Source organism: Cibotium barometz, chromosome 59, assembly GCF_041138505.1.
Source record: "Cibotium barometz isolate CiBa-2024 chromosome 59, ASM4113850v1, whole genome shotgun sequence".
Lineage (NCBI taxonomy): Eukaryota > Viridiplantae > Streptophyta > Polypodiopsida > Cyatheales > Cibotiaceae > Cibotium > Cibotium barometz.
Genome location: NC_141104.1, coordinates 6148101 through 6159234, shown reverse-complemented (window position 1 = coordinate 6159234; position 11134 = coordinate 6148101). Strand labels below are relative to the sequence as shown.

The following is an 11134-nucleotide window of genomic DNA, read 5'->3' as shown; positions in this document are numbered from 1 at the left end:
CTACACAACTGCTCCTTCACTAGAGCTTCTTACCCAAAGGGGCCGTGTATTTTCCTTTTCATGAAGTTTATGGTGCTTTGGATGGAAAATATTGAGGCTTGACGACCGTGGCAACTCCATTTCCAAGGGTTTTGTTGTTCCTCTGCTTATGTTTGCATTTAACTGGCTCCTTTTTTCCCAAAGCTCCTTGCTTGAGGTAGATTCAAAGGAGTCTTGCCTTTTTAACAAAGATTTACTCTATCAAATACAAGTCTCGTTTGCTGAGACTGAAGACTAGGTGGATTTGAGAAGGTGTGGGTTTGTAGGTGGATTTGAGAAGGTGTGGGTTTGTTGGTGCACTATAGTCAACTAAATTGTCATTTCCAATACTTAGTGCAAATCGAGTTTGCATCAAAAGGGTTTCTCTCTGGTGAGAATCGATCTCCCAGTGCGAGGTCTGAATGTATTAATACGCACTGGAAGCTACACCAATTGTTTTTAAAAAAAAAGAGTTTAAGTTTTTTTGTTTTTAAATCCTAGAACTTAGATAGCAAGGGGATCATGGCATGCCATGTTGAATTTCAAGGGAAAAATGAGATGTAGATCACCACCAAAGAGATGGGGGATGTGTTAATAATTATGTGCTTCTCATTAGAGCCACAAGGAATGCCCAAGGGATGGTCCGTAGAGCATCACCTAAGCATCATTTAGGCATCTGGTTTTTGTTGAATTTAGGGTTTAGAGAGAGCCTAAGGTGGAAAGAAGTGATGGTTATGCATGGTGATCATTGTTAATGAATATGATTATCAGCAATTAATGATAGTAACACAAGATGGGGACACATAAAGGAAAAAAGCGAGAATGAGCCAAGAACCACAAGTATGATTTCTATATTAGTGGCTTGAAACGCTTATAGGGCGAGCACGGAGGATGGAGTGTTGAAAGTACCGACAGCACAAACGATCAGCCTAGCAAAAGTTGTCACCAATCCTAGAGGTGCAGTGGTGAAAATAGGTTGAGCGCCGCCAGATCTAGTGAAACTTTCGGTGGCGGTGCAGTTGGCTAGACAACTGTGGCATATTGGCCACTAAGTCTGCTAGGGGGACGATGGCGAGAACGGGCAATAGCTAGCTCTGGGTGGACAGTAGGAGGCTCTTGGTGATGACGAGCGGCCTCTCGACAAAACAAGCAACGAGCGGTGACAAAAATCGTCATAGGCACAATAACTTCCTTTTTTTGGCATTTAGCTCATTGGAAGGCTGCTTTATAAAGTCTAGTGCCGTCTTACAAACTCTGTCTTACAAAAGATTGACTGAGGGACTTATCCGACTCGTTGACTGAGAACTTAAGAACCCATACTCCTGACCTTGAAGAGAACGCGTCATGCCACATTGAGAGCTCTTCGTTCATACCCAACCATGCTAAAATCAAACGAGGTAGAGATATCCCAAAGGTCAATGCAAAGCCGCACGCCAAAGTTGGCGTTGTATGACAACCCAAAATTTCACCTCAAAACTATGCAAGCTTCTACAATGCTTCATTTCTTTTTGCCTGCCATCAGCATGCTTCGAGTAGCCACCAGTTATTCAAAAACAGGCATAGCTCACAATTTACTGAAATACATACCATATTGGGTGTCCTGAATTCTTACATTCTCACGAACAACCGAGCCTCATTCACATATGCCTTATCGACTAGCCTCGTTACACATCAACACTCAATTGCCTATCTCAAACCGTGTGTAACAATCAAAGAGAACAAACAAATAAGTGTCAAAGAGAGCAATATGTTGGAGTTATTGTTAGAAGGAGTTTCCACACGGGCACACCTTTTACCCCATGCCCATGTGGAAACTCCTATGAAAAGCCGCGTATCACGGTTGGCATTGTTGGACAACCCAAAATTTCACCTCAAGACTGCTCAAGCCTCTGAAATGCTTCACTTCTTTTTGCGTGCTATCACCATGCTTCAAGCAAGCGGGCCGAGTAGCCACCAACCTATTCAAAAAGAGGCTCAAAAAATGCCCATCATTCGACCCTATTCAATAAGCCACCCATAGCTCGCAATTTACTAACATACATACCAGACTGCGTGTGCCCTAAATTCTTATATTCTCATGAACAACCCAACCTCATTCACAACCACCCTATCGACTAGCCTCGTAAACTCAATTCCCCATCTCAAACCATGTGTAAAGAGTCAAAGAGAGCAAACAAATAAGTAGAAGAAAGCAATGTGTTGGAGTTATCATTGGACACGAGCACATCTTTTGTCCCATACCCATGCAGAAACCCCTTTCAACCAACCTCATTCATAGCCAACCTATCAAGTATCCTCGTTTAGCGATGTGTAAGAGTTATCACCGAAAGAAGTTTCCACATGGGGACACCTTTTGCCCCATGCCCATATGCACGACACTTGTGATATATATGCGAGTTTTAAATCCTGCATTAAGCCTCATCATCAACAACCATCCAAGAACATTTCTTAATGATGGGAGGACCACGGTGGATGCAAGCCTGGCGGATTGTGTGTGACACATCGCATGTACTTTCCTCAAATCATCAAGAACCTTCTTAGATGTGCATACAAACAAACCTAGAAGAAATCAACATGCACACTAAATGGTCCACTAGAGACCAAAATGTGTATTCTATATTCTATAAACAAACTCAAGAGCTCGAGACAAATAAAATTTGAAACACAACGAAATGGAATGTAATGATTCATGAAAATCAAAAAGTGATTTATTTTGACTTTATATTTTTAAATCAATCAAATATTAGAAATATTTTTATAACTATAATATACATATAACTGTTAAGATAATGAAAAAAAATATGCTTATAAATCTTTTTTCATTTTTTAATTTAAAAATCTTTAAAAAAAAGTAAAACAACATTTATAAATTATAACAAATGAAAATTTTATTTAATCTTCTACTTGGATGCTTTGCTTTTTAGGTTTACAAAAATAGATTGAAATTTTCAATCTATTTTTGATGATGGCAAGCGGACCTACAAAAGAAGGGCCTAGTTATATACGAAAGAAAAGAAACCCTTTCGAGCAGAACTTAGTTCCTGAATTTAATGAATTCACGAAATTTTGATCTAAATTCGTCCTTTTTAATAATTGGCACCATCGTAGCCACACCCACCACCATGTCCATCTTTGTTTTGAATTTTGTAAGGGCCCCCCATTGAGTTGAACAAATCTCATTCACTCTTTGATTGTCCATGGGAAAGGAGCTCACAGCAGTAGTTCAGTGGATAGAGTAGTTCAGAGGATAGAGATTGTGTGGGTTCAAATCGCCCTGGCTACAGTGGAGATGTCCTTGTATCTTGCCAGACGGTGGGTGGATGGGTGGGTGTGGGTGTGTGTTGTAACCAACATATTCGGGTTGTAATAAAAATAGAGAGCTCACGGAAAAGCCCCCACTCATGTATGTGCTTGAGCAGCCAAGGTGCCCACGAGATTGAGATGACAAGGCTAGTGACACCTTTGTGAAGGTCTAGCTCATCACCACATTGGTGATATAGAATACACAGGTGACTCCTAAAGTGACACGGTGTCCAAGAGTTATGACACCTGCTCTGAGGCCCTGACGGTTTTGAATGTGGTCAAAAGCTGCACCAATGTCAGGCATTTGGTGCATTGGCTTACTAACACGCGCAATCGGTTGACACGCATCCTTAGAGCCCCTTCTCCAATCATCCAAATAAGCCCACTTCCCAAGTAACAGTCAAACAGTATAATCTCAAGCTTATTAGTAGAGGTAGAATGAGGGCCTTGAACTTTCAAAATGGCAGCCACAATCCAACATTTCCATTCATGAACAGAACCAACCTGATTCACACACATGCCTTGACTTTGAACCTGGTCATGGTGAGCATGATAAACTATCATCCAATACAATGTACTATTATCACCTTCCAAATAGCAGGCTAGTGTAACACACATACACCCATGGTTAAAAACACATACTAGGGTAAGCAAGCGCACACAAATCGAAGACACAAAGTAATAAAAATTTTTGATCCCATATCTTGGTAAAATGGGTTTTGCCATAAAGTGGCCTTTTCGCATATATAACAAAATTACAGGCAGTATATCAGCATGACACTGCAGTGACTTTGTTCCCTTGCTAAAAAAAAAACTGCCTACAGAATACCTCAAAGAAAATTGGACTTTTGGAGTGTTGACTCAAGTCCTCAAGTTTCCGCGAAAGGGGCACAATGAGTATGAGCTGGTTGAAATGCCAGGAAAATTCAAGGTGGTTTGGCAGGCCCAACACAATTCATCAACTTCCTCCCTATTCCTCTATTCCGTCAGCGGCAGTAAGAGGCGAAGGGAGAGGGAGAGGACAAGTGAAGGGGGGGGGAGAGAGAGAGAGAGAGAGAGAATTATTCTTCAGTGCTCTCTGTAACACTACCATGATTATTCTGGGGAGCTTCTGGTGATTGTACCGGCCCACAGCCATTGTTTGCCATAGGCAGAGAAACAGGCTCATCTACCCTGAAAGTTTCTTTAGGAGGAAGTAAGGAAGCTGATGGCATGCAAGGGGGTCCGATCGGATGATCAAACCTGCATAGGGGTCCAAATTTACATATGCCATTTTTTAGATAAAATGTACAAAGAGGCAGTCCCTGTCAGACATGTCAAACAACACATGGGCATTAGATATCATAAAAGATCACAGCTCTTAGCTTGTAAGACAAGGTAGTATCTTACCGGGCGAAGTGGCAGCCCCATCGGACTCATAATAGCAGGCAACAAGGGGATTGCCGTGTTCTTAGGATGATGATACCTGCAATTTGCACCATACTTGCAAAGCCCCGTTTTCATATAAAAGTGGCAATCTGGTTGCCCTGGCCTTTGGGGAAAACTAAACAAGCCTAAACCTCCAAACGACCCGTCAGAGCCGAGTCTCCCTCTTTCTACATGCTGTTGTGTGCCATAAATAAATCCCGGCTGTTGTCCGTCTGATGGCACATGACTTCCTGGGCTCTGTATACAAACAGCAAAAAGGGTTACAAGTAATTCCTTTACATTGTACCAGACAATCACGAGTGAGCATCACTACCTCACAAAGGCCAATCTCTCCATGTCATGTATGCATGTTAACCTTTTTTTGTTACCCAATGTGTAATTAGGTATGCTGGAGAAATACATAGGGCATTTTGCACGACCGGGTGGATGCCAGTTGATAAACCAGTGGTGGAAAAGACATCGTCCCTAAGGCTTGCCCAGGGATACATCAGCCAACCACACACCCGCTTTGTTGTCGAGTGTCCTTAGCAAACAACTCCAAGAAGGCACGGATGCCAGTTGCTCGGTACATCAAAGGCAGACAGACAGCTTTGGTAGCACCTCCTAATCCGGTAAAACCTTGACCAGCTATATTATAAGTCCGGAAAATTGATGAAAAAGATATCCATGTAGCACGTGGCATGCTGATCTCTCAGATGATTTGGTCAGCATTTATTCTGGGATAGCTGGCTGCAGCTAGCTAACAGCTGGTTCTGCAGCTGCATAGCTGCAATGGCTAGCTAAGAGCTGGCCGATGAACATTATAATATTCCCTCCACCATACAATTACTACAGATCTTTAAACTAAGTGCAGAACATTGAGAAAAAGGGAGAGAAGGGCTTACTTGATATGCATTCCAACTGGCCATTGGAATACTTTGAGGAGAAGAAACAAAGAGTGGCATGTAAGGAGATGGCCCCGGCAATCCTGAGCCAGGCAAGTAAGCAGGCCTTGCAATCGGCCATGATGGTACAGGTACAGGAGACACCGGTGCACTATTTGAATACATGGGAGAAAAAGATGGCAACATGGCTCCAATGCCAGAGGGCTCTGGATGATGGAACTTGCAAGCCACACCGAACTTGCAAGACCCTGTGCGAAGATAATAAACACACTCCTTTTCACCCTGCACTTCAAAAGGCTTTCTGCATCAGTTTGCCACCCAAAAAGCAGGGTTTAATGTGGTGGAAATATACATAAAGATCAAAATTTACACAGACCGGTCGCATAGGTAGGCCAGCGAAATTGAGCTGTGGGGGTCCTCTAGCTGATCCATCTTTCATTTGGGGATGATGGTATTTACATTGAGACCCAAACTTGCAGGTTCCTGTCTTGAGGTAAAACTGCAATGTGTATAGATTAAATACAGAATGATGTTAGATAACAACCTCAAAAGCAATACTATCAAAAAAGCCTCTGTAGAATGAAATCTGCCAATAATTTTCTTTTCCTGGCTTTTCAAAGCTTCATGGCTTATAGCCACCATGCACTCATGCACGTAGGGTGCACGCACAGTTCTGTCAAATACAATGTAATTCTATGCATGGCATGAAGCTTTATGGGTGAGTTCAAGTCCTTTACGAGTTTCGAAAGCTAATCAAGACTCATCAGTTTCATAAATTCCCCTTGCATGGACAGGGCATCTCTCGATACAGATTTTGCATGCAAAACATAACGGATCCGTTATACATGTATATCATGGCTTTGATCTCTCACCAGGAGCACCTGGAAATGAACTCTCACAAGCTACATATGAAAATGTCAAATCCATGAATGAGGTCATCAACAGAAAAATCAAACATACATAAACCAGATATGTATAAACTGGAGACCACACTATCAAACATTATAATAATGGGGGACACATCTACTATATAGAGCATACAGACATACACATGAACAGATGTGCATTTACATACATACATACACATACATTTTGTGGGAGATTAAAAAAAAATAGTGGATTATTTCAAAGGAGGAAATTTTTTACACAAACCCATCAGACCTCCATTAATTTCCTGCTGAGAAAACACGATTATTGATTCGGTAAGAGGTTTGAGAGGGCTCAGATCTCACACCTGGCATTCAGGCTGGCCAATCCTCTCTGGAAGCTCTGAGTTCTGGCGGGCATAAGAAGTATCTTGCTGACCACGCAAAACGCAAAACAACGCAAACAGAGGATTAAGCCTAATTTGATTCTATCATAATCACACCTCGCATCTTGCAAAACAAGAGGAACACAAGATTAACCCACCTCTAAGCCAGGATGATTGAAGCGGCAATTGAGGCCATACCGGCAGGTGCCGGTGCGCAGGAAGTGAGCGCAATCGCGCTGACCGGGTCGCTCTGGGTGGAGACCGGCAGTGGAGTCCATTGCAGGGAGAGGGAGGGGGGGCACCTTCATGCGCAGAAGGGAGGGGGCAAGCCGTGCGTATTGTGTGGGGTGGGGGGTAATCGACGGCTAGGATTCAATCGAGCAGGAGAGGAACGGTAAAGATCGCATGCATTGATCGCATGCTTGCAAGTCTGTGTCGGCGATGGCGGCGTCTCGGAGAAGCTACTTTCTCTGCTTGCAATGCGTAATCTGCAAAGAGAGGGGGAGGTAAAGAAGGTGAAGATGGCGATGGCGATGGCGATGGCGATGATGAAGCTATAAGTAAGAGAGAGATACAGAGACAGAGACAGAGACAGAGAGCTGGAATGAATGGAAATATGGAAAAGAGATGAAGAGAGGTGAACGCGTGATACGTCGTAGAGAGAGAAAGAAGAGAGAATTGCCCCCCCCACACACACAAACATTGATTTAGTTTAGTTTATAAGGTACCACCATGTAGCCTTTATTTTTAGAGTCCCGTCGCCCACACCCTATTTTTGCCGCATTTAATTTCACAATTATTATTATTATGCACCCAAAACCTTTTATTTAGCCCCGCATTTTAATTATTTCCGGGATTCCTAAAAATATAAACCTTCTTAAAACACTTTGCAAATTTAGGGAAAGCAGAATAAATTATTCAATTTTCTTTAATCCGTCATTCTGAGGAGTTAAAAAAAAGATTCATTCTCCCCCTTTAAATAATTAATCCAGATTTTTTCCTTGGTAAAAAACGATTTTTTCCCGAGAAAAGCTGTAATTTATATATTATTATGGAGGAAAAAGGGCTTTTTTTATACAAAGAAGAAGCACAGATGTTGTTGTTTTTTAATGTTTTAACATTTTTCGCTAAATTTTCCAACGCCACAGTTTTTTATTACCATATATTTGAGAAACGCTTTTTCTCATTATTGAAAATTTTCAGTCAGAGGGTCACGCGACGCCCTTTTTTTTTTGCTTTTGGGGGCCCACGTGTCTTGCACACGTGGCAGCGGAGCCAGCGTGTGGATGGCCCCGGCACGGTCCTTGTCAAATCAAATTAAATGCAATCCTCCTCTTTTTTAAACGGGAAAAAAATAGCGCTCACACAAGTCGCACGCTTTCTTGGTCAAAAAGCAGCCTATTTTGTTATTTTTATCGGGTTTTCCCACGCATGGTGTGAAAACGGTGCGTAAACTGAGTGTCCCCCCTCCCCACCCCCCAATTTTCAATTCTCCATAAAACCCTCACTAATGTGCAAATCTATGCGTCTCTCTCAAAGAGTATCTTAACCCATAAGTCCCTATCTTCCCAATTATTATAATCAAGCCCATCCATGATCCCACTACCCCTTTCCTTAACATATCAAAAAGTACATGCATTGGATTCACATTGATAAGGCCTTTCAGTAGTTAGGTTAAAATAAGGTTTGCGGGAGAATGTCACGAGGTGAATGGGGAGCACAGTACACCCACTTTATATAATGTTGGTTAGTCATAGGGTTTAGTCCAGTCCGAGTTTCATCGAAGTCGGATCGCATGTCCTGCTTGACATCATGACAGTATTCCCATGTAGCCACCACCACGAGTAAACATGATAGAGAGCACATGTAGATAGGTATTTGTAAGTTGATAAAATTATGGACATACATAACATAGCGTTGAATGTATAGGTAGACAACGTTGCTCGATGTTGCCAATTTTAAATGGAATTTCCCACCTAATTTTCTTAACAATTCTATGTTGGGCATTAGCAAGGACATCTACACTATTATTTTGCACTAAAATCAGAGCATTAGCATGTGTTTTTTGTACACTGCATGTTCATTTTGTTATGATTGCTAATTAACACCACTTTCCTTCTATATTTGGTTTAGTCAATTCAAGAGCACAATTAAAGTTCTTATTGTGAGAGGTATCCCAAGTGGCATGATGAAAAACAATATGATGTGTAGTTACTTAATTATTTTTACTTTATAGAGCAGTGTGTTATAACATAAAAGTCATAAACTATTGTAATACACCTACAAGGTCTCAATTGTGAGATGACCCATCACTATGTCAATGGAGAGATACGGTCTCGCTTTTCTTTTAAACATGATGATAAACATTTTGGAATCTTCAATTCTTCTTTTGGAGAGTAATGATTACACTAATTAGATGGCATTTTACAAATGTTAATGGAAGGCAAATAAGATAACACCCTATAACGTGAGTGCAAATGATATTTAGCATATTATAAGGGGTCAACCAATTCATAGGTTAACATGGTTTCACACTCGCCCGACCTACTATAAGGCGCTTTATCATCTTACTTGCTCGATGGGCACTTGTCTTTTGTAAGACGACACTGGAACATATAAAGTAGCTTTACCTTATGCTTAATATCGAATAGGGAAAGTCTACGGACTTCGTGTACATTCTTGCTTAAAACTAGTAATAGAGACCATACCATTTTTAAGTTTACTCGGCCTAATGTGAAAACTAGTCACTTGTATATAAGTCATTTTTGACACATAGCAATACACATTCATTCCCTTATAATAAAGTACTTGAGAGCTCCCCTTCTTCCCTATTCTTGCTCTTGCATGCTTGATGGACTCTTGCTAGATAGGTTTGTTTATAGGATTCCCTTATTCTTCTTCCCCCACATTTTATGAGAGAGAACCATTCCGAAGGGTATCTTTTTTTGCCTCCATGTAGAGAGCTCTTTCTTCACCCCATTAACAAAGGAGCATTCTGGTGTGACAACAAAGCAAGGATGTGACGAACGAGCTAGTGCACCCACATTGGGGGGAGTTGTAATTGTGGCTCTAAGGTAAGTCCCAATGGCACATGATTTCGCAAGGCTAAGGTAAGCTCTTGACTTGAACATATTTGGCACCACCTCGACGGGGACTAGGCCTTAACTTCGTTCATCTCTCTATCCCAAGCAATTGGGATAACCCTATATTGCTCGGTGGTGATTAGGAGGTCATACTCCAAAAAACATATATGAGTTTGGAGTCTTGGATGTTTTTTTTAGAATCGAAAGTTTAGAGCATTCTATGTTCATACCTTGGATGGGAGAAACCATGGTTTCTTGGTGATTTACATAAATTTGGAACCCAAAAGGCTTAAATTCATTGTATTGAATTAAGAAATAACTTTATAATTATGATTAATAGTGGAATCCACTCCAAAAACATAAGCATTAAGCTCTATTAGGTGTGGATTAGATGGAATATTTGTTCATGAATTTCATATTTTTTCATGCATTTTTTTACCAAGTCAAAAAAAAACAAACAAAAACATTTAATTACTTGCACAACCACCATTAACTAGGATTAGGACCCATAAACACCAGCGACATCAAGTCCATAAAAATCTCAAAAAGCTTCAAAAACCATTCAAACTAGCTCTTAGGTTGAGAGATGCGATTCCACAATCTCGCGAAAAAAGATGCAAGTTAAACACGTGAGTCAACACCACGCGTGAGCCTAGAGACATGAGTCGTAAGCCTAAAGACGTGATCCATGAGTCTAAACATGTCAGCCATGAGTCTGGAGATGCGAGTTCACCAGACATGAGTCTAGAGATAATTATACCTAATATTGTACCAACTAATTATTTACTACCTTAAAGACTTGTAAGGACATAGGCATTCTTTTACCTAATATTGTACCAACCAATTATGTACTACCTTAAAGACTTAAGGACATACCTACTCATACCTCTTGTCATACAATTTGCACTAGCTATAATTTCTAAGAAAAGTTATTGTCCTTTATAATTATTGGGGCATTAAAGTATAATTACTGCCCAATAATTGCATACACCAACCTTGTCATAGGCTTATTTCATAAAAATAAAATACATGAACCTAGTTCATGAAAAAAAAAGTGTGAGCCCACACACATGGACCTATTTGATGTAAACTTGTATACATGAGTCTGGAGATGTGAACCTAAAGACATGAGCCTCGATTCGTGAATCTAGAGATGTGAACCTACA

General features: G+C 40.9%; 1 protein-coding gene across 2 annotated transcripts; it reads right to left on the bottom strand.

Annotated features, from left to right (window-relative positions):
* Nucleotides 1–4000: 4000 nt before the first annotated feature.
* On the bottom strand, nt 4001–7576 carry LOC147605421 (zinc finger CCCH domain-containing protein ZFN-like). 2 transcript variants are annotated; one of them, XM_086793503.1, is made up of 6 exons: nt 7044–7576; nt 6868–6933; nt 6010–6132; nt 5634–5915; nt 4711–4986; nt 4001–4625 (listed from the first exon to the last, which is right to left on the bottom strand). In XM_086793503.1, exons 1-6 carry the CDS (start codon nt 7191–7193, stop codon nt 4383–4385), a joined length of 1140 nt encoding a protein of 379 aa, XP_086649629.1. In that variant the 5' UTR covers nt 7194–7576; the 3' UTR covers nt 4001–4382. The 2 variants fall into 2 exon arrangements, with proteins under 2 accessions (XP_086649629.1, XP_086649630.1); XM_086793504.1 differs by having other exon boundaries at nt 4421–4563.
* Nucleotides 7577–11134: the final 3558 nt, after the last annotated feature.

Coding starts and splice junctions, on each gene's coding strand:
- LOC147605421 (XM_086793503.1), bottom strand. CDS start 7,193: ATGAAGGTGCCCCCCCTCCCTCTCCCTGCAATGGACTCCACTGCCGGT. Junction 6,934..7,043: donor TCAATCATCCTGGCTTAGAG/GTGGGTTAATCT, acceptor TTGCGTGGTCAG/CAAGATACTTCTTATGCCCG. Junction 4,626..4,710: donor TGGGGCTGCCACTTCGCCCG/GTAAGATACTAC, acceptor CATGTCTGACAG/GGACTGCCTCTTTGTACATT.